Source organism: Pezoporus flaviventris, unplaced genomic scaffold, assembly GCF_033815535.1.
Source record: "Pezoporus flaviventris isolate CSIRO_AGI_PZ_B2104156 unplaced genomic scaffold, CSIRO_AGI_Pfla_v1 ptg000078l, whole genome shotgun sequence".
NCBI lineage: Eukaryota > Metazoa > Chordata > Aves > Psittaciformes > Psittacidae > Pezoporus > Pezoporus flaviventris.
The window spans coordinates 10,235,393-10,258,108 of record NW_026892626.1 but is presented as its reverse complement, the minus strand read 5'-3'; the positions used below and the strand labels follow the sequence as shown (position 1 = coordinate 10,258,108).

Sequence of the window (22,716 nt, the reverse complement as noted above, 5' to 3'; positions counted from 1 at the left end):
GTGTTAAGGTTTCTGTGTGCTGTGGCTTGGCTCAGCTTTTTAGGCTTTTGAGTATCAGTAATATAGTATGTTTAATTGTTTAAATAATGCTTAGCTTCTTGAGTTTTTATTTCCTTTTTGTTGTGAAGTTACTGTTTGTAATAGTTTTTTGAAAATTATTTATAAAATAATTCAGGACTCATATGATTTTATATAATTTTTAGTCTAGAATTGTGATTACTTTCAACCTGCTTTTGGTTTGGTGGGGAGGGGGTGTTCTGATGTGTTAGAAGCTAGAAGGGTGACTTTATTTCCATAACAATCAAATCCAGTTGTGATGTGTGCTGAAAATAAACCTTTAAAGAGTATAAGATAACATTTGTCAGTCATGAATGTCACATTCTTTTCTATATATGGGTGTAAGAGCGTGCCTGCATGTGATACATGCATAATTTTTTTTAAAGTTAGGCAGTTAGGCTTAAGATTATGTATATCTGTATGGATTATCTATATCTGTGTATGTGTTTTGGTCACCAACATAGGAGAAACTAGCAGCACTTGAAGCAAGTATTGAGCAGCGTTTAAAATGGGCAGGAGGTGCTAATCCTGCACTGGCACCAGTCTTGCAAGATTTTGATGCCACTATAGCAGAAAGAAGAAACCTTGTACTGAAAGAAAGTCAAAGAGCAAGCCAGGTAGTGTACAGCAGTATGCTACTATTGACTTTGAAAGTGTGTTTACTCTATATTTCCTACTTGAGATTTATGTAGAAGACATTCTTCCTCCTCAGCATCTAAAGAGCAGATGTAAATAACCAGATACTTCTGGGAATTTCACTTGAAAACCATGATGAATAACCTCGGGGGGGATTGCTGCAGGGTTGGATGACCCTGAAATGATACTGCTACTGTAACAGAGTAGCTTTACTGTTGTGTTTAAAATTGTCCCTTCTAAGGGCATGGAACAAATGCAATTTGTGTAATAGACAGGTTAAATGGAATAATTTTTCTCGCTTGCTTTCATTTTCAGGTCACTTTCCTCTGCAGTAATATCATTCATTTTGAAAGTTTACGTACTAGAACAGCAGAAGCCTTAAATCTTGATGCTGCATTATTTGAACTTCTCAAACGTTGTCAACAGATGTGTTCTTTTGCGTCGCAGTTCAACAGTTCAGTCTCTGAACTAGAACTTCGACTACTTCAGAGAGTGGTAAGTAAAGGTCAAAGCAAAGTATATAACATTACAAAATCATTATAATCACGAGTTCCCAATTTTGACTTTCATTCTAAATGTTATGTATCCCTCCTAATGGTTGTGCATTACAGAGTTTATTCCATCAGCTGCTAAACACTTGGCAGTAGCATTCAGACAGTAATTGAATTTTATCTTTGGATACAGATACAAAGGTGTTTCTGCTATTTTTAGGGCACTGGTCTTGAACATCCTATTGGCAGCTCTGAATGGCTTCACTCGGCTCACAAGCAGTTGACCCAGGAAATATCTACACAGAGGACAGTACAAACAGAAAGAGAACAGCAAATAGAAACAGTTTGTGAAACAATTCAGAATCTGGTGGATAGTATTAAAACTGTGCTCACAGGTCATAACAGACAACTTGGAGATGTCAAACATCTACTGAAAGCTATGGCAAAGGTATGCCTAAAACTTCGTTAAAGTTATTCCTCAAACCTCTATAGTTCAAGGAAAAACAACACTTTAATGGTGTACTTTTTAAAGTATCTAGAAACAGTGAAATGTGTTTATGCTTATGGACTTCAAGACAGAAAATTCATTTCACCTCTAAGAATTTATAAAGCTTTATTTCTAGAGTTAGGATGATCAGGCTTTGGCTGAATTAAACCTTTCCTCTCATTCAGGAGCTGAAACATTTTCTTTTGTGTTTACAAATCCTCTTGGGTTTTAATCAGCAAAACATTTGATCTTTTACAGATTTTTTACAAATTCCTTGAAGTGTAGCCACTGAAAATTATGGTTCTTTGTAGTCAAATGACAGAGGGGCTGCAAAAGTTACGAAATGCTCAGCTTTATTCTCTTAGCCAAAATAGAATGAATAGTTAACCTTTTTTGCATGTCTTTGTTACAGGATGAAGAAGCAGCTTTGGCAGATGGTGAAGATGTTCCCTATGAGAATAGTGTTAGGCAGTTCTTGGGCGAATATAAATCGTGGCAAGATAATATTCAGACAGTTTTGTTTACATTAGTTCAGGTTATGGGTCAAGTCCGCAGTCAGGAACATGCTGAAATGCTGCAGGAAATAACTCCCACCTTGAAAGAACTAAAAACACAGAGCCAAAGGTAAGAAAGTCACCTTCTCCTGCGAAAAGGCATGTTGCTTGTCTGTCTACCTATACGTGGCAGAAACACAGACAGCACAGGGTACCTACTTGGGTACCCTCCCTGTCTTAGCATTCGTTCCGAGTCTTAGAATGCAGGAATCTTTTTGCAGAATTTGACTTAACTGTCTTTTTGAGTTTTCAGTAAGGCAAGTAGTTGCATGATTATTCATCAACTCCATTGTTTCCTAGTGTCTACAATAATCTGGTGGGGTTTGCATCACCCTTAGTCACGGATACATCAAATGAATGCTCAAGCCCAACATCAGCTGCTACATATCAGCCAACCTTTGCTGCAGGTAATACTTGAAAAAGTACAAACATTCAAATACCAGGAATGTATATAGAGAGGGGGTCATAACTTGTAAATCTTGAAATACAGACAATCTCTATAAGATTATAAAAGCCTATAAAATTAAAGCTATTGACCATACAATAGTGAATGAGTGATTATCCTAGCCTTTGAATAGCCTTTTGAGATCTGGATGCACTCCACAAAGCCCGGAACACATGGAACACATTGTCGCGTATATATCAACTGAATGGTGATTTGTGTTGAAATCAGTACTAAAATGTATGGTGACCTTGAAATCAATCCAGAAATCCTACAAGGTCATTCAAGCAAAATGTTCATGACTTTACAGTTAAAACCACAAATTTTCTCATGAGCATGGTTTTTTTTTTCTATTTAAGGATTATTCCACTGTCCATATTTGGGCTAAGCACAGGTCCCTGATTTCTGTCAGGAACAAGAATTGCATTTTCTAAGTGCCATACAAAATGATAGAATTAAATGTTTTGCAGTGGAACAAAATGTCTAGTCTATTAAGTGAAGGAAATCAGAAAACAGGAAGATTGAAGAGAGGAGAACTGGTGCAGAGTTTAAAATGCATTTGTACACAAGTACTGATAGCTGCATTTGATACGCTTTTATTTGTGCTTTTTTCTTGCATCTATAATATATTCTTGAATAACTCCTTTACAGCTGTACGTAGCAACACAGGGCAGAAAACTCAGCCAGAGGTGATGTCGCAGAATGCAAGAAAGCTAATTCAGAAAAATCTTGCCACGTCAGCAGATACTCCTCCGAGCACAGTCCCAGGAACTGGCAGAAGTGCTGCCTGTAGTCCCAAAAAGACAGCCAGGGACCCTAAAACAGGAAAAGGTAAATATAGGGCTAAAAAAAACCCAAACAAATTAAAAAAAAAAATCAAAGCTTTAACTAAAAAACCCATCACTGACAACAGCAAGAAAATCCCCAAACACCTCAGTGGGCTTCTGTGCAGGAATGTAAAATTGAATAGATTTTATTTTGTACCTTCAGCCGTGCAGGAAAGGAATTCATATGCAGTTAGCGTGTGGAAGCGGGTCAAAGCCAAGTTAGAGGGCCGAGATGTGGATCCCAACAGGAGAATGTCTGTTGCTGAACAGGTGAGTTCAAAATAGTGAAGTTCCAATACTGGTCCTCACTTTAAATATTTGGTAGAAAGCAAGCGCATGTGTGTGGATGCTGAAGTATGCAGATTAAAATCCTACTGTGAACGGGGCATCCCTTCCAAGGTATGTGATTTATATTCCAATGCAAATCAAGGTATGCTGCTGCCTTCTTTTATTTATATAAATCTATGATACAGAAAACAAAAGCATTTGATAAACTTAAGAATTGAATAAAATTGCCTTTTGTATATCAGTAAGCTAACAAATGTTACACAGCTGTTGATATCCAGGCAGAACATGAGATCTGTACCGCTGTCTAAAAGACAGAACTTGTCTGTGTTTTCTGGTGTAACACAGCCACACTTGTGACTCTGGGAGGCTGAGTCAGGGGACCCAGATGCCTATGTGAATTTGAGAACATTGTGACTGTCTTCAAGATAGGGGCTGTGAATGAGATGTTTGATCTTGGTCTGCCCCTGCAGTATAAATTCCTATTTCTTATGTGGACTACACAGAGTTATGCAAGATTTACAGTTATTATAGATCTCTTCTCACTGAAATTCTGTATTTGCAGGTGACTCAAATTTTAAGATTGCTGAAACACTTTAAAAAATCTGGCTTATTTTTAATTACTTGTTTGACCTTTTTAATAGGTTGACTTTGTGATTAAGGAAGCAACTAATCTAGATAACTTGGCTCAGCTGTATGAAGGTTGGACTGCCTGGGTATGAGTAGGGAGAAAGCAGATCAGTCTGGTTCAGCGAGGTCAGACACCCACCAGAATCAACTCGGCCTCAGGCATCCATAGCCGCACCACAGTCGGTGGTGATGCATACTGGGGCTTAATCTGAGGAAACCTAGGAAATCTCGGTGCACTGGGAAGTGAATCCTGCAGGATAGCTGCACTCAGGGATACGCTAAACACAATGGTCTGCAACCCCCACAGTCAAGGGTGAAAGCTCACCGCTTGAGCAACACGGTTTGTCTTTCTGCCATGGAAGAACTGCAAACGTGTCTGGGGGTTAGCTGCAGAAAGAAATCGGGATGCTACAAACCGCAGAGTGATTTGGAACTCAATTCCACCTGACCCTGTGAACACTTCAGGAAACACCGAACCCTGGTCAAAGAAAAACAGAAAAAATGGGGCCATGAAGAAATCACAGCAAGGGAAGATTTGATGCATTCAGATTCTTGTTACTCTTGTTGCGTGGCAACAGTGCTGGTTGAGTTGACCAGTTAGTACGGGAAAAGGCTACAAAATGTACACTTCAGAAATGGACTGAAAGCGAAGAGCTGTACATCAGATATTTGCCGCATTGGAAGAACTTCTGAGATAGAAGAAAAAGCCTTTGTTCTCTTCTCCCTTTCCTCTTTCCTTTCTTTCCTCCCTCCCAGCCTCTTGCATATACCCCTCTTGGCTTATTCTTGTAGGTTAGGCGTACTTCCAATATACTTTTCATTTCAATCCTTCTACTTCACAGTTTAGTCAAATTTACCAACTTAAATTTCATTCGGTAAACAAATTTTCCAAAAGCACTGAAAATACGGAACATCAGTGATTCCTTATGAGTTGGATGGTCAAATGCAAAGTGTAATTTTGGTTATTTTAAAGTCATCTCTGTTATTCTATTATGTACAGTTTCTCCAAATTGTTGCTGTGCATTTAAAAGTAATGAATCCTACAGGCATTTGATTTAATGTGCACTTCCCTCTGCTTGCAGTGTACACTTTTTTTGTAATTCAAATTGTCCCTTCAATCTCATTCTACTGTGATTGCTGTAGTTTCTTTCGTACAACGTAGCTAATCCAATGTAATCTTTACCTTTTTAAAAACCAGGATAGAGTATCTAGTAGAGTTTTACATTGTTGATGACAGATAAACAATAAAGTGATGTTCTGGTGGAGGTAGAGTGATATGCTTTTTACTTCACTTTCCTAATACTTTTAGTTCACACTTGTAAATTACGCTTCAGTTCCCAGGGGTATATGTATAATCCAAGAAATGAAGGACTCTCCAATTTTTGTTCAACTAGATCTGTAAAGATATCTGCAAAGTAAATTTCCTTTGCCATATTACTTCTGTAGATGGTTGTTCATTAATGCATCCACAGTGAATCTTCCACCAGTTTTCTGCTTGGTTGGGTATTTCAATCAATTCTGCACTCAAAGTGTGATTATGGTCAGAAAAGTCTCTCTAAAAATGGCATCTCCTTACTTAGATCAATGCCCTGCTTGTCTGCCAGTTGTTTTCAAGTGGGACGTGTAGGAGAAGACAGCTTCCTTTTCTTAGAGCAAACCAACCTACCCCAACTCAGTAACAGCCGCAGAAACTTAAAGGTGCTGATAGCTAAAGCAGAAGCGCACACTGGTGTTCTCAACCCAGGTAACTTTGCGTAGCTACGTATAAAATGTTTCTCATTTGTAAACTTGGGGAGTTCATTATGCACAGTTGCTGAAAAACAAAAGGCATGGGAAGATTCTTTATGCCATTTTAGTCACTTTTCAGAGTAAAACACACTTTAAATACAGCATTTTTTCAATCAAAATACAAGTATTAAAGGATTTGAGCCAAGCCTGCTACTGACTTAAAATTCATTTAACTGAATCAGTTCATCCGAGTAGAAAGCTTGGCTAGTAATTTCAGGATGACATAGAGTAACACCAGGCAGAAATAATAGCCAAACTTGTATTATTTTCAGTATTTGCACTATGCTGACTGCTCTGCCTCCTCAGTAGGTCTTAGAATTCACTTTCTCCTCTGTTGCCAATTTTTTGTGGACATGCACTTTGAAGCGTGAGGATTTCCAGCAGACACATGGCCTTTTTTGCATTCTGATTGCCTGATTAACTCTATGGAAGTCACAGGCTTCATATCTGACGATACCCATGCAAATGCATTCCACTGCCATTGCTTCCTGAACCCTCTGCCATCCACGTGCTGCGAGAAAGAAGGTGTTTGCATGTCGCATTGAAGAACATTCGTATGCAGGACAGGACACTTGACACTGTCAGTCCTTTTTACTTTTCTCCAGTTAAAAATAACCTTACAAGCAATCTGTTTGGAGCACCATAGACAAGAGTGTATTCTACATGCTGTTTTATGTCTTGGAAGCTGGGGGGAAAGGAGGGGTAATGCACTCACCTGTGGCTCATGTATTATACCTCTGCTATCCAGAAATGAAACACTTGTGTGGAGATGGGTTCTTACTGCGTAATTTAATAAAGTTTTAAAAAAAAGAATATGTATCCATCATTTCCTTGTATGCAAAACTACTGTGGTTGTGAAAATCATGGGGGAGAATGAAGTACCTAGCATAAACAAATACAAAATAAAGCCCAAACTGAGTGCGCCCTCAGCAAGTTTGCCGATGACACCAAGCTGTGTGGTTCCGTTGATACACTGGAGGGAAGGAATGCCATCCAGAGGGACCTTGACACGCTTGTGAGGTGGGCTAATGCCAACCTGATGAAGTTTAACCATGCCAAGTGCAAGGTCCTACACCCGGGTCGGAGCAACCCCAGGCACAGCTACAGGTTGGGCAGAGAAGAGATTCAGAGCAGCCCTGTTGGAGAAGGACTTGGGGGTGTTGGTCAATGAGAAAATGAACATGAGCAGGCTTCAGTGTGTGCTCGCAGCCCAGAAAGCCAACCGTATCCTGGGCTGCATCAAAAGGAGCGTGACCAGCAGGTCAAAGGAGGTGATCCTGCCCCTTTACTCTGCTCTTGTGAGACTTCACCTGGAGTATTGTGTGCAGTTCTGGTGTCCTCAACATAAAAAGGGCATGGAACTGTTGGAACAAGTCCAGAGGAGGGCCATGAGGATGATCAGGGGACTGGAGCACCTCCCCTATGAAGACAGGCTGAGGGAGTTGGGGCTGTTCAGCCTGAAGTAAAAAAGGCTGCTTGGAGACCTCATAGCAGCCTTCCAGTATCTGAAGGGGGCCTATAGGGATGATCGGGAGGGACTCTTCATTAGGGACTGTAGTGATAGGACAAGGGGTAACGGGTTAAAACTTAAACAGGGGAAGTTTAGATTGGATATAAGGAGGAAATTCTTTCCTGTTAGGGTGGTGAGGCACTGGAATAGGTTGCCCAGGGAGGTTGTGAATGCTCCATCCCTGGCAGTGTTCAAGACCAGGTTGGACGAGGCCTTGTGTGACATGGTTTAGTGTGAGGTGTCCCTGCCCATGGCAGGGGGTTTGGAACTAGATGATCTTAAGGTCCTTTCCAACCCTAACTATTCTATGATTCTATGATTCTATATTGCATAAAACTACTGTTGTATGTACTTAAATACATAACTGATTAGAACAATTTTGCCATTCATCAGACTAATGTTTTGTGAATGGCATAAGAAAGTTTGCCATGCATTTGTTATATTAGGTGTGATGAATGGGTGGAGGTTTAATGTGAAATCTGTGTTTCTAACTGCACACAGCAATTAAACTGCTCCTTTTAGAGGTTCTTTGAAGTTTGCTTGGGCATTTGTGTTTCTGTGCATCTGCTAAGTGAAAATCTCAGCAAAGGAAGAATGCATCACACTAGCATGACCTGTGTCATACATTAAAACATACAGAAAACAATTAGATTTCGCAGCTGAGGTAATGTATGGGAGGTGATGAATAGGTTTTTCCACACTCTTGAGTCCTGTGATTACCATTCTCTGCCCTCCACATTAGGGCTCTGATTTTAACAACCAAATTTATAAACATGCATATGTGTGCACACACAGCATTTATTCCCTTCACATTGTGCTGCAAACAGCCTGACTGCTTAGCAAGGAAGGAGCCTGCGCTGTCCTGTTCTCTGCAATGCAAGCATCTGTCTCCACTGATATTTCTGGGAGGAGAGGGCATCCTGCAGTGCTCGCTCTTCCCTCTGCCCCTCCAGGTTATGGAGGAACACTTACCATGAGCGGACCGCACCTCTGTGGACCCTCTAGGGTAGCAGAAGCTTTAATGGTAGGCTGGTCAGGGAGTTGGCATTTGGAAGACTGGCTGGAAGATCATGAATCTGACCATGGCTGGGGGTGATGGAAATACCTGCTGTTCTCATGGGTAAGTGCTTCTGGGTTTGTGGTCAGTCACACAAATAGATGAAGCCAAGAGCTGGCTGATCGCATTGAATAGCCAGAGAAGTGGCTTCTGCAGGACACTGCGGATACCCCTAGAAATAGCAGTGCATCATGCTTCTATGTCCATGCTTTCTTAAGTCTAATTGGAATTATTGCTGGCATTGCTTTCTTATGAAATTAGCTTTTTTTCAGCCTTGCTGTGGTAAACTTACAGGTTTAGAGGGTGGCCTCCACCATTTTTAAGTACAACATGGTACATGAAACTACTCTGAAGAGCACGGAAATGAATTTGGAAGCTGTTCAGTAAGCTGTCTTGTTTATGAAATCTAAACGAGTGTCTTGTAAAAGATCAGACTCCTCACTACAGACATGTTTTTGCTTTTACAGTGTCACCCTTAGTCCTTTTTTACCTCTCCATCAAGCTGGTGAGCTGGGTTGGAAAAGTATCGCACTTTTGGTGCCAGAAACGATAAGGCGTTTTCTTTGTCCTCAGTTGGGAATCGCATGCATGGCATCCTGGGGCTGTGATCAAGCTCACTGACACGTGTGCCTGAAACATTTAGAAAGCTGAGTCAGAAAACATTTATATCCTGGTGCTTTCCTCCTGTGTCTATCCCTGTGCTGCTGCTGCTTCTGAAATAGGCAAGCAAGCTACGGACAGAGGTTAACTATCAGGGGTAGGTCAGGCAGCGGCTGGGGCTGGAGAACCTTCCTCTGGAGTCACCTCACCCTTTTCCTGTGCGCGCATCTGAAACCCTGTGCCCGGATTCTGGTCTGCGGCTGACGCCTCAGCTGTGCACTGCAGGAATGAATACCTGTGCTGGAAAACCAGGCGTTTTTAAGGAAAAGGGTTTTAAGCAGAACCTTACGTCAAAGAAAGGTTGTTGGCGAGTCCCTCCGGTGCTGTTACTTCAGCAATAAGGGGCTGTCGGTTAGCCTTGAAACACTCTCGTCGGTAGGACGCGTACACTTACAAAGCATGTCAAGAAAAGGGAACGTATTTTCAGACAGCACACCTTTTACTTATTTGCATCCCACTAATCACACGTTCGGGTTATATACGTCAGGTTTGTTTTTACACGAAAGCATTATTCGCTCATGTCCCGGCGGGGAGGCGGCTCTCACCGGCGCTCTCCCCCGGCCGCGGCGGCGGGCAGGCTTCCCCACAGACACCGGCCCCGCCTCAGCCAGGCCCCAGCGCCCGCTCCAGGCGCATTGCGACGGAGGGAGGGGGAGGAGGCGCGGAGGCCCCACGCTGATTGGACACCTGTCGCTATTTGAATCGCACCAGCCAACCGGCTGCCGAAATGGCGCGGCCGGAGCTCTGGGATTGGCCCGTGCTGTGTTTAAAGAAGGCCAATGAGGATGCGGAGAAGAGCCGCGGAGGCTATAAAAGGCTGCCGCGCGGAGTGGCGCAGGAGGGCGCGGCTGAGTTTGTGAGGGTGTTGGTGCGGTGGGCAAGATGGCGGATGATGACAACAACAGCAGCGTCTACCAGCTGGTGAGGGCGGGTGGCGCCGGGAGCACTCGTCCCTGCTGCGGCGGGGAAGGTGCCCTGCCTCCCGGGGACTGGGCAAGGGCTGGCGGCCGCTCGGCCCTGCTGGGGGAGGTGGGGGAGCTGGGCCTACCTGCTCCACAGCTGCCGATGGCCGCCTCGGCTGCCGAGCTCGTGAATCGCAGGGGAGTTACCTCACGGCCCTCGGGTTTGCTTCTCAAAGCTCTCGTAAGGGATCGGTCTGTGCCCTAGGGCCTGGCGGGGGCTGGGGTTGACGAGGCTGCGCGGTGCGTGTGCCTGGGCGCGGGCCGGAGCTCATCGTAATACCTGGCTCTACCTGATGTGCAAGGCTTGCGCTTAATATTCATGTTTCTATATTTTAGCACTCTTTGGCAGCGTTACAAATGCTTCAGTGGTGCAGGAGACTGGTGGGAGTTGGATTATTAGCTTCAGTACATCAAGGGTGGGCTTGAATACTTCAATGCTTAAATAAATACAAGGAATGTACATTGACTGCCGTTATGGTAAACGGCTACCATGAGACAGTGGCTGTGAAAGCATCTGAAGGGTTGGAGGGGGGCAGCTTTTGATGGCGTTATTGATGGGTGCTGCACTCTGCAGCAGGGATTCGCGCAGCCTGGCAGATGACCAGGAACCTGCCAGGAGCAGGGGAGGGTCGAAGGGAGGTTCGAGTTTAAGCAGAAACTGTGTGCAGAGCTGTATTGTCAAAAAAACATAAAGGGGTGCCCCTTTCGGGTCTCTGAGTTCATATTCTTGGAGACTTGATGTTGTTCGATTAATGAAAAAATACTTTTTTGGTAGCTGGGCCCTGGAGCAAAGGGGGTGTTGGCAAAAGCTGATTCGTTTTCTCTGTGTGGCCCAGTGGGAAAACAACTTATAGTTGTGGCCTTTTAGGCAGACAGACACTGCTGTTAATAATGCTGTTATATTCCAGCCTGTTTTCCATTAAGTCTTCTGTTAGTTGTGATGTTAAAAACGGACGCACAGAGATAATAAATAAAGAAAAATTTTGTTATAAAATGTTTTCTGGAGAAATGCAGCCCCTGTGCCCCATGTGATGGTTTGTGTCAATAACATGAACCAGACAGGAGAAACTGGAAGGTGTTCAGCAGCATGTCAGATAGTTTTCTACTTTTGTCCTCAACTGAAGTTTCAAATAGTTTCCAGTAGTGTCACACAAGAAAACTGCTTTACCATGATAGCTGCACTCAGATGTCCTTGTTATCCTAGTGGGGTCAGGCTTCTCATCTGGCTTAAGTGACAATGAAACCTGCTCTAGCTCTCCACAGCACATGTGCAGGTCTTGGGCAGTGATGGTTCTGCTCATGGTTACCTGAGTCTTTTAATCTCTGAGATACACCTTTTTACCCTGAGGGGAAACTTAAGCTATGTTAAATGTGGAGCACCTCGGGTGAACTGCTTAGCAAGCTGATGCCAGAGCAGATAGGGCCTCCTTGCAGGTGTCTGGGAAGGAATAATTTATGAAGGGGGTTTAAAGGCTGCCTGGTCTTGGGCAACCTGTGGAAAAACTTTCTGTGCAGTCCACTTGCATTCAGTTGGATAAAAACTCAAAATCCACAGTTAAGTTATTCGTCTTCTACATAATAAAAAAAAATGCTGTTGGGTAGCAACTAGAAAGCTTCCTTTTAATGTGGTAGAGTTTGCTTTGAAAATGCATACATTTAAAGTAGTTTTCGTGTTGTAATTTTCCAGATGTTGACACTGAAAACTTGAGAGGTTTTTATATAGACTTTAAAACTTTCTACTAAGGGGGGGGGAGTACGGTAAATGGGAGACTGGGGGGAAAACACCTTGGCAAAATCTGGGAGGAGGTATCATTTGGTCTAATAACATATGTTGCTATTTTGTTATGGTCTTATTTTAAAGAATCACTACAGTGATGTCATAACTTAGTGTAAAACTTACAACCTTATTGGTAATGAAGTTATTCAGAAAAGCTTGTGACTTGGGTCTTTAATTATGACTTTTTTTTTAAGTTACTTGGGGTGTGGGAATTAATTTGATACTCTGATTAGCAATAATAGAGTTTTCTCTTTCTGTGTAGGCTGCTGAAACTGCAAGCTTGGAAGAGCAGTTGCAAGGATGGGGAGAAGTGATTTTGATGACCGATAAAGTTCTTCGCTGGGAGAGAGCCTGGTTCCCTCTGGCGCTAATGAGTGTTGTTTCCTTCTCTTTTCTGTAAGTAGCTTGTGAAGGGAGTCTAGAACACCATTGCACTTTCATGGCTGGCAGCAAGCCTACTAAGTAAATTAGTAAGAGAATTTTAAGGCCTGGATAGGAAGGCTTTTACTCTACATGTATTCAGAGACAGAACCTGAACTTTGTTGGAAAAAAAAACCCAAACCCTTAAATATTGAGACCAGGAAGTAAAACAAATCCCATCCAGCTCAGAGGGAGGGGAGTGCTTTCTGTGAAAGCTGGCAGCAAAGGTTGCTGTAGTTTTTACCACACTCAGCTGTATGTCCTTCCTCAGTGTGTTCATATTCCTGCTTCTTAGTGAAATCTTGTTTCTTCCTTTGGCTTTTTCCCAAAACCAATAGCAATATCATCATGAAGAACTTATTTCCATAAGGCAAGCACAGGTTTTACATTCTCTGTCCTGTCCTTTGAGAAAGGAGGAAAAGGAAGGACTGCAGGTAATTTTCAGTCAACAATATGGGAGGATTCCCCATCCATGGATTGGAGATACAGAACTGGCTTGCTGGTGGCACTTGTACATGCTTTTACGTTACATGGCTGACCCCAACCTGCCTTGTACAAATAAGTGTCCATGCCAGCTGTGCAGTTTGCCAGTTGTGTGTGTCTTTGGAGTAAGGAGAAGAGGGGAGTTACAAAAATAAATGCTGAACCAGGTGAGGCAGGGGATAATCAGTCTTTTAGCTAATCAAAATTTATGGTCTTCAAGGGAGGTGAGGAGGATGGAAATCAAATGAAACTGAAAATTGCATGAACTTCAGGCTATTATGTTACAAATGCTGTGATTATAGCAGGAAAGATCATGTGCTCAGTAATACTTTGAGGAAATAGAACTAATTTAGATTCTGAGTTGGTACTTCATCAAAAATAAACTTGAACATTCAGCACATTTAGCACTCTGCAAAGTGTAGAGAAAGGCTATCCCTACAATGGACTGTGTTGTTTCTTTTATTATTCCAGTGTTCAGCAAGCTCTGTTAAGTGCAAATAAGTAGCATGGGGCACAGCTGAGCATTCAGAAACGCTTGTGAGATGAGCTGGTTCTTGTCCAGTATACATACTGCTGTATTTGAGTGATGCACACTCAATACATGAGAGCACAACACTGTCCTAATTGGAGATTTATGGCTGCCTGTCCAGAACAGGTTTGGTTAGCTCTCACAGGTGAGACAGAGCAAATGACAGCTCGTAGTGGATCTGATTTCTGTGACGTACTTAAGAACCAGCAAGATGAGAGGTTTCATTCTACCTGGTTATTTTATATGTTCACTCACTCATCCCCCAGTCAGTGTTGAGTCCACTAGATGTCAGCTTCTGAGAGAACAATGGTGATGAATTTTTACTTCTATCAAACTTCATACTGTGCTTGTTGTATTGTAGCATTTTTTTACCTAACACTTAAAAAAAAAAATCCTGCTTTTCATCTATATTTCTCTGTAATAGTGTTGAAATACTTAAACATCTTTTTATTAGCGATGAAGCAAATTTTCTTTTTATGTCGGGCAAGAGGGTAGGTCTGCTGTTTGCAGTCCTGAGCCAGTCTGAAGAGGTGACTAAATACGTCTTGTATTTAGCAGTCTGAGATTTGAGAAGTCATGTTATCTTCTTTCTGCAGGATGATCTACTACTTGGACCCATCAGTTCTTTCAGGCGTCTCCTGTTTCGTTATGTTCCTCTGTTTGGCTGATTATCTTGTTCCTGCTCTTGCACCTAGAATCTTTGGATCTAACAAGTGGTGAGGAAACAGCTTCTTGAGTGTAGATAAATTATGAACTTCATAAAATTGAATGTCTGACTTACAAATGAATACTTTGTAGAGTCCTGGTAGTAAGAAATCTGCAATCTCTATAAAGTGTGAAGTGAGAACACTGGTAAAATGTTGTTCGTTCTTATGTGGTGTAACTAAATTTTGAGTTAGAAGTAAGTTAGAATTTTACTATATCTGCTTTAAGATGGCTAGTGGATAAATGTTCTTGTCTAATAATGAGCTAACATAAAAGCCATAGTGATACAGACTGGTGTGAGGTGTGTATCACACTGGTATCAGTTTTAAATCAATGATCTATTGGTTTGAATGGGGCTGCTCCTGGGGAGTTGATTTGAGCGTCAGTGTACAGAAAAATTATATGGGCAATTGCATTACAATTCTCAATGTAGACATGTATAAAACTAAGTGAAGCAAATGCCGGGATATCCACCAGGTAACTTTTTTACTGATGGAAAAATACCATGGGAGATTTTTTAAATTTCAGGTAGGATCTTGAATTCTTACTTCTGGTGGGTTTTTTTGTGTTTTTTTTTTCTTAACAAAAGGACTACAGAACAGCAGCAAAGATTTCATGAAATCTGCAGCAGTTTGGTTAAATCTCGTCGCCGAATTGTTGGCTGGTGGAAACGTCTCTTCACACTGAAGGAAGAGAAGCCTAAAATGGTATTGAGTGCCAGGAGTTCATCTCTCTTGTCTCAAGGTTTTGTTTTTCTTAAGTGTGGCAAGGGACATGATTTGAAATACCACTTTATTTTGACAAGAACCAGCAGTTCTGGTATGACTTAATGCCAGTCACACAGCTTATTCAAACTGGAGTGGCAAGATACATGACTTTAAACTCGCAGTACTGTGCAGTTAGGTGCATGCCCTTGATATATTAAGATAAAGCTGAACTGTGCTGCTTTGAATAGGTGAATTTTTGGAAACACAGCTTGATTCCAGTGTACACCAATTATCAAAAAAAAAAGAAACCCAACAGATCTTGGTGATGTGTCAGCTTAGGTACATGAACTCTATTTAGTTTACTGTCCTGAAAACACCTTCAGGTACTGTGTGAGGCTGAGGTTGTGTCAGTGGGGATGGCATAGTCTGACTCTTAAGGGATGTCTGGACAGAAAGAACTGCCATACCTTAAAACTGATGATCTGAAAATAATGAGAACGTACAACTGTAGACTCTGTAATGTCAGTTTTAACAAGCCTGGGCATAGCATCGCATGTGGAAGAGTTGAACTTTGTTAGTTTTATATGTTGAAGTGTTGCTGAATGCTGAAGGGAAAGGGGGAGAATTCCTAACAGGTCTGTGATAACTGTTCCCTTTTCATTTTTTAGTACTTCATGACCATGCTTTTTTCTCTTGCTGTGGTTGCCTGGATTGGACAGCAAGTTCACAATCTCTTCCTGACCTATCTTATTGGTAAGTGTGCAGCATGCAAAACAGAAGTAACTTTTTTGCTGGCTAACTGAAATGGTGTGAGATGGGTAGAAGCAATTTTTGATTGTGATGATTTTGTGTGTGGGGTCTTTTTATTTATTTTTTTTAGGGTTATATTTTTCTGCTCAATGGCTTAAGGGAATCACAAGGAATCGCAGGTGACAGAAGCTTGTTAAAGGACTTAAGTAATTCCCTTTTTTTCCCCCTCTCCTCTCTAGTAAGTTTCCTGTTGCTTTTTCCTGGACTAAACCAGCATGGGATCATCACGAAGTATGTTGGAATGGCAAAAAGGGAGATTAACAAACTTCTCAAGCACAAGGAAAAGAAAAATGAATGAAGACATAACTGCTGTTCAGTCTTGTAAAAGATTTCCTGGGGAACAGTTTTGAGAGTTAATGTATAGTTTCAGTAGAAGTTGTATTGCTCACTGGCTTTTGTTGTTTTTGTTTTTTTACTGGCTCCCTGATAAAGTGAAAATGTCACTGTAGCAACTGCTGGGGGTTTGTGTCTCTTGCTGTGCTGACTGGGGTTCTGCAGCCTGTGGTTGATCTTGTGTGAAAGATCCTGTCCGTTGATGTACGGAGCCTGTGCAGTGTCTTCACCAAACTAGGAGGCCCTGTAAATAAACACCCCATTTGACTAACAGCTGAATTGTAATGTGCGGTAGCATTTCTGTAGCTGTGTTCAGTTCACTGATCATTAGTGTGTGGCTACAGGAAGTATGAAAGGCTTAAAGTTCTGAAAGCTAACTTTCCTTGGGAGGTTGTGACTACTGATCCTTGTGGAAGGGGGGACCATTAGCTGAGTAAAAAGGATGATAGCTGAGGGTGTGTACTCAAAATTGGTGCAAGAAGGTGATCCCATTGTCTCACTGAACCTGTTCGGGTTTTTTTTCTGGCTGCATAACCTGACTAATGTGTTGAACAGGGATCTGGAATATAGAAATCTGTAGTTCAGTCATTTAGCTGTAGTGTAAAGTTCAACTTGTTGCACTGAGACTGTAGGAAAATGAGTTAAGGTGTGTTACCTTAACAGCTGATTGTTTGAAAACCTGCTGTTGTCATGGAGCCATGTAGCATGTTTGGTTTTATGAATGTTGTTGTCTGTAAACAAAATCAGTTGAATATGCTAGGGTTGTCTCTGTAAATAAGCCTGTCTGAACTGTTTGTGCTTTTCTATGACCTCTCCTTCCTTTTTTAAAAACTGAACTTTTTTCTTTAAACTGCTAAAACCTGTGTTAATATTTTAAAAGTTTACTGTTCTAAAATGAACTCTCCTCAGTGTCCATTGTAACTGTTCAATAGGCAAATACAGATTAAAGAGAAACTTCTTTAAGTTCTTTGTTCTTTTTCTTCGTGAAAAACACATCTTTCGTTCATGAACTGGAGCTGGAAGTGTTGTTCTAGTGCTGCAAGCACTCGCACTCGCTGTGCACACCTTGTGTTCAAAATAGCTCTGTGCCAAGATCAGAGCCGCTGTCGGCTGTGGCGGTACGCTGGCCGCTCCTGCTGCAGAGGGGAGGGCTCTAACGTCACCCGTGGCTGACTGACAGCGGTAAAAGGGGCGGCCGTGGGCGCGTTGGGCCGAACGGGAGAAACGCGCGGCGCAATCCTGCGCCTCCCGCTGGAGCGTCCCGGTTGCTATAGAAACCCGGGCCGCGGCGTCGCTCCGGAAGTGAGATCCGCAGCTCTCGGCCAATGAGGATGACCGCACCTGGCGCGAGCCGCCACCGGACTGGGACGCCAAGTCTCGCGACAGCTCGCTTCGCGCCGCGCAGCGCCCCGCGCCCATGGCTCTCCCATAATCCCGCGCGGGTGCCCGGCCTCTTCCTTTTCCGCCATCTTGCTGCACCGGTGAGTGGGGGATGGCGCTGGGTCCCGGTCGCTATCCGCCGCCTCCCGGCCCCATCCGAGCACCGCGGCCGCCTCCGACCGCAGCGTCCGGGCCGCGAGGGTGCGCCCGACAGGGCCCGCCCGTTTTGAGCCGCCGGCGCGTTCCCTGTCTCGCGCTAGAGCCCGCCGAGTGGAGGGTGGGGGGCAGTCCCTTCTTGCCTGTGGCTCCGCTCTCCGCGGAGATGCGGGGCGGGAGCAGTGGGGCGGGGGCTGGCGTGGCAGCCAGGCCCGGGCCCGGCTGGGCAGGGCTCGGGGCAACTTGACTGTGGAGTCTGTGGACTTCGGCGGATGAGGACCGTGCTGCCGGGGAGGAGGTAGCGGCGGGCGTGGGGAGCGGGCGGTGTGCTGGGCCCTGGGAGAGGAGGCGGCCCTCGGGGCGGGGGTCTGGCTGCAGTCGGCCCCTGGGCAGCAGTTAACGAGGTCTGCTCGTCTGGAGTCCTTGGCTCAGTGCTAAAAGCTCCGTGTGCTGCAGGACTTGGCCATCTCGGGGATGGCCCTGTGGCCCCTCTGAGGAGCACCGTCATGGCTAGTTGTGGCAGTGCTCAGGCTCTGTGGCACCCCGACACTACCAAGGCGTGTCGTGGTCTGTGGTAGTCTGGGGGCTCTTTATCACGAGAATTAGAGTTGAATCCCGATTTCCCTTCTCAAGAGTGCCGTGTTGTGCATGCATCCTGCAGGGTTATTGCAGATAAGCAAGCTGAACAGTATCTGTTTAATAACAGCTATGAATTAGTTTTAGAACAGGGCTGATACTGCATAACTGGCTTTTAAAGTCCCAAACGATCACCTGTTAAAGGTGTACTACCCATGAAATGTTGTCTGGATGGTGATTTTAAATGTTTATGTGTGCATGCTGATAAAGCTAAGTTCAAGTAAGTGTGTCAGATTCCCTGACTTGTCATGATAATAGCAGATTCTCTTGAGACATGAGTATGTGATTTAATCTGCTTTTTAGCCTAAGAGAGCTTGGTAAGGTTTAATGTAACTTCCTGTCAGTGTTAGATCTTTTAGGTCTAAAATTAGACTTTCAAGAAAGCTCAGCGTTTCTGTGCTGGAAGGCCAGTGTCCATAACTGCCTCTCCTCTTCCCTGCAGGCACCATGGTGCGCATGAACGTTCTAGCCGATGCTCTCAAAAGCATCAACAATGCAGAGAAACGTGGGAAACGTCAAGTTCTCATTAGGCCGTGCTCCAAAGTAATTGTCCGGTTTTTAACTGTGATGATGAAGCATGGTAAGTGCAGAGTGTGCGGTGCTGGCTCCTGTCATGGCTTCTGCGGGTGCTGTTGTGTTGAGGGGCTTTTTGGCTAAAAGTAAACCAAGATGCTTGAACTAGTTTTGTGCAACACAGTTAATGAGTTGTATTAACGTAGCTGAATGTTATGTGTTTGATTTGTCTGTTTCCTCGTCTTCTGTAGGTTACATTGGCGAATTTGAGATAATTGATGACCACAGAGCTGGGAAGATTGTTGTCAATCTCACAGGCAGACTCAACAAGGTAGGATTTGTCTTTCTGACTTCAGTTCTCTAGAAACATGTCTTTATTTATTTTAATTGCTTGTGTGCTCCGGTTCTGAAAGGGAGGTTCTATTTATGGGATCCATGTAAATGAGAGTAATATGGATGTTATCAGTGGTTATCGGATGCTTGTTAATTTTTCTGGATTTATAATGGTGTGGGTGACTAGTTAAATTTCTTTTAAACGCTGAATATGTCAGATATATTTTCAGGGAAGTCTGCTTGCAAGTGTGCTGTGTTTCTCTCTCTTTAAGGGCTTTCTGGCTACCTAGTGAGTTTCCACTGTCTTTGATGTTTAAGGTGTCTAGAAGACTGTCTTTAAGAGATAGGAACTGAGCTGCTTTCCGGTTGATGTTTGATACCTGTAAGTGCTGAGGATTCAAGCCTTTCTCCTGCCACTAGATGGGCTTTGCTTGTAGTTGAGGGAAAGTTGAATGTTGTGTTAAATGTTTGCTTTTTAAGTTCTGGGGCATCTGAAGTATTTGTGTGTGTTTTGGATTTTTTTTTTTTAATGCTTTCGTCTCAAAATACTGAGCTGTCTAGTTCTGTGCTGACTTGCTGTACATTGTGGTTTCCAGTTAAGCTATTCAAGTGAGAGGTGGCTCTTCAGGGAAGAAATAAACAAGATTAGATATTAGGTAAAAATTCCTTACTATGAGGGTAGTGAGGCACTGGCACAGGTTGCCCAGAGAAGCTGTGGCTGCCCCATCCCTGGCAGTGTTCAAGGCCAGATTGGACTGGCTTGGAGCAACCTGCTCTAGTGGAAGGTGTCCCTGCTCATGACAGGGGGTTGGAACTGGGTGAGCTCTAAGGTCCCTTCTGACCCAAACCCAGCCTGTGGTTCTATGAAAACTACTTGGTCAGGACATGTTGGGGGCTATCTCCCTGATGAAATTGCAGGTGAACATTGCGTGAGTGTAGTATGCAGAGTTCTGATGCCACCTAAGTTCCTAGTTGTGTGTATCTGTAAAATAAAGTATGTCAGATTTGAGTATAGTGTTGCCTGAACTCTTGGGCTAATTTTATAACAGATCTTCTGGAGTGCGGCTGGATAGAATGTTTCTCTCAAAAGCTGCAATAAGGGAGCGGTTGTTTGGTTCAGAAAAATGGCCCTCAGTGCAGGAAGGTGTGCTGCTGTTCTGTTCTTGGGGAGTAACTAAGATAGTTGGAGCCAGCAAGGTAACTGGAGGCAGTAGTAGCAGTTGATTAGAAGTAGAATATCCCTGAGCAGTCGCAGGATTTCTGATGGATGATACAGGATGCTTAATAATCCTCAGTGATTTGTAGTATGCTTTTGTGCTCTCCCAGGTTTAGCCATTATTAGTTTAGCTTCAGCAGTGTAAGCGTAAGTCACTCTTAAGAGGAGGAGGTTGTGAGGAGAGGCAAGGCTGCTAAGGAAGTAACAGTTGAGTAGTTGTGTGAGAGTCTTGAGTTACCTGAGCAGAAGTGCCTGTGTGTATTGCGGGTAATAGAGCAGGCTTCTTAGTACTCTGATCTTTCGCTGCCAAAAATATTTTAATTGCAGTTGTTAAATTCCTTTATCCAGTGAATGGGAATGACAAATGTGCAAATCCAGTTCATAAAGTTCTTCAGTTTGTAATGGAGTTCTGTTTTACAGTGTGGTGTAATCAGTCCCAGATTTGATGTTCAGCTGAAGGATTTGGAAAAGTGGCAGAACAACCTGCTGCCTTCACGTCAGTTTGGGTGAGTATGGAGAAGAGTTAAATCCCAGTGGTATGTAAAAATGTGGGTGTTTTTTCTTGCACTTTAATACTGTATGAATGAGACCTGCCTGACACCTTTCCGCTCTCATCAGTCTGGAGGTAGATACCAGTCTAAAAATCAGTCTTCCATATAAATGCTCTTTTTAACCCATTTTAAAGGGCACTAAAACTAAGCAAGGCCCTGGTTTTGCTTGGCTTTGGTAAATCCTGGTCTCACCAGTTCTATAATTTACTGGGAAAATGGAACTTCTCTTACACAGTCCAGTATCTGAAAAGGGCCTACAAGGGTGCTGGAGAGGGACTCTTTATCAGGAACTGTAGTGATAGGACAAGGGGGAATGGGTTTAAACTTAAACAGGGGAAGTTCAGCTTAGATATAAGGAAAAAGTTCTTTACTGTGAGAGTGATGAGGCACTGGAATGGGTTGCCCAGAGAAGTGGTGAATGCTTCATCCCTGGCAGTGTCCAAGGCCAGGCTGGACAGAGCCTTGAGTGACATGGTTTAGTGTGAGGTGTCCCTGCCCATGGCTGGGGGGTTGGGATTGGATGATCTTAAGGTCCTTTCCAACCCAAACCATTCTGTGATTCTATGATTTTAATTGTATTAATGGCTATATATAGAAGGTCAGAGGAGTGATGTAAGTTACCAGGTCAGTGGAAGTAAGTTTCATACTAGTTTAAATTAAACTTCCTGATTGTGTATAAATTGATTAGATACCAGGTGATGAGAGACTCGAGAGCCTCTGTTAAACAAACCTCCACAACATAGAAAATCTTCCTGTTGTGCAGTGTATTTTTCTTTCCCAAAATTCACTTGAGTCAAATACTGGGAAGGCAGAATAATGTTTATAGTGATGGGACAAGAGGTTCTTGGACCTGGAGCAATATGGGTGAAGTAGGCTGGTAATCCAGATGTCGGCGTTAGCAGTGGCAAAGGCTGCTTCACGTGTCAGTCCGGATCCAGCTACTCATCTATGCTCAGAACATGGAGAGGCAAAGTGTTCTGAGTTGAGGAGCTGTCTGCCACAGTGGCAACTCTGCCTGCTCTGAAGAAAAATGTCTTTGTAAAATAGAATTAGATCTTGTCTAGAAACTCTGGAATTGTTGCTGCTACAAGAGCTGAATACAGTGAGAATGTGCAAGAAGACATCTTGCTGAGACACAAATATTTGGAGAATAGAAGCCTATAGGTGTTTCTTACACGCTGCAGAGTTGTACTTGTGAGAGGAGTTTGTTATTGTCTGATAACCTAACCTTACTTCCATTAGGCCCTTTCTTAGAGAAACAGATGTTGCTGTTGTAATGAAAATTACAGACAGGAATACGACATGACTGTACATACAGAAATGAAGTTAGTGTTGTCAGCTCAACGTGAGTGTAGGACAGAACCATCAACTGAACATTTGTTCTTTCTTCACAGGTACATTGTTCTGACAACCTCAGCTGGCATCATGGACCATGAGGAGGCTAGGCGAAAACACACAGGAGGCAAAATCCTGGGATTCTTTTTCTAAAACTTGTAAAAAAAGAGGATACTAATAAATTGTTCAAATGGACTCTGGTGTTTCCAGTCGGTATTTTAATGACTTCAGACGCTACCTGTGCTAGTGTTTGTAACAGACAGCTCTTCAGTAGTGCTCAAGTTCCAGCTTCAGAGGACGTTTGGGTTCCACACCATCCCCGGTCACAACTTTTATTTCTTTTAACGCTATAACCTACTTCTAATGGTTATAACTTCTGGGATTGCTGTGCAGAATGACCTCCACCAGGGAGCTCTTGTGCTAAGCTATGTGCTCGCTATTATGCC

At 43.2% G+C, this 22,716-nt stretch overlaps 3 protein-coding genes across 8 annotated transcripts in view; all 3 read left to right on the top strand.

Moving 5' to 3' along the window:
• Positions 1 to 5,674, top strand: part of SMG1 (SMG1 nonsense mediated mRNA decay associated PI3K related kinase) — an 86,399-nt gene extending 80,725 nt beyond the window's left edge. For all 5 annotated transcript variants that reach the window (XM_061473317.1, XM_061473318.1, XM_061473319.1 and 2 more), the window contains 8 exons: positions 522 to 674; positions 1,009 to 1,188; positions 1,405 to 1,632; positions 2,084 to 2,295; positions 2,526 to 2,632; positions 3,319 to 3,498; positions 3,658 to 3,764; positions 4,424 to 5,674. In XM_061473317.1, coding sequence (XP_061329301.1) covers positions 522 to 674; positions 1,009 to 1,188; positions 1,405 to 1,632; positions 2,084 to 2,295; positions 2,526 to 2,632; positions 3,319 to 3,498; positions 3,658 to 3,764; positions 4,424 to 4,501 — 1,245 coding nt within the window. In that variant the 3' untranslated portion in view covers positions 4,502 to 5,674. The remainder of the gene's footprint in view (positions 1 to 521; positions 675 to 1,008; positions 1,189 to 1,404; positions 1,633 to 2,083; positions 2,296 to 2,525; positions 2,633 to 3,318; positions 3,499 to 3,657; positions 3,765 to 4,423) is intronic.
• Positions 5,675 to 10,282: 4,608 nt separating this feature from the next.
• ARL6IP1 (ADP ribosylation factor like GTPase 6 interacting protein 1) lies at positions 10,283 to 17,111 on the top strand. Of its 2 annotated transcripts, none has more exons than XM_061474273.1 (6): positions 10,283 to 10,345; positions 12,426 to 12,559; positions 14,192 to 14,311; positions 14,890 to 15,007; positions 15,676 to 15,760; positions 15,997 to 17,111. In XM_061474273.1, exons 1-6 carry the CDS (start codon positions 10,307 to 10,309, stop codon positions 16,113 to 16,115), a joined length of 615 nt encoding a protein of 204 aa, XP_061330257.1. In that variant the 5' UTR covers positions 10,283 to 10,306; the 3' UTR covers positions 16,116 to 17,111. The 2 variants fall into 2 exon arrangements, with proteins under 2 accessions (XP_061330257.1, XP_061330256.1); XM_061474272.1 differs by lacking the exon at positions 10,283 to 10,345 and adding an exon at positions 10,431 to 10,567.
• A 362-nt stretch (positions 17,112 to 17,473) lies between these two features.
• Positions 17,474 to 22,465, top strand: RPS15A (ribosomal protein S15a). The gene is made up of 5 exons (XM_061473415.1): positions 17,474 to 17,631; positions 18,765 to 18,902; positions 19,087 to 19,166; positions 20,805 to 20,890; positions 22,330 to 22,465. The coding sequence occupies exons 2-5, from the start codon at positions 18,770 to 18,772 to the stop codon at positions 22,421 to 22,423; spliced, it is 393 nt and encodes a 130-aa protein (XP_061329399.1). The 5' UTR covers positions 17,474 to 17,631; positions 18,765 to 18,769; the 3' UTR covers positions 22,424 to 22,465.
• The last annotated feature ends 251 nt before the right edge of the window (positions 22,466 to 22,716 follow it).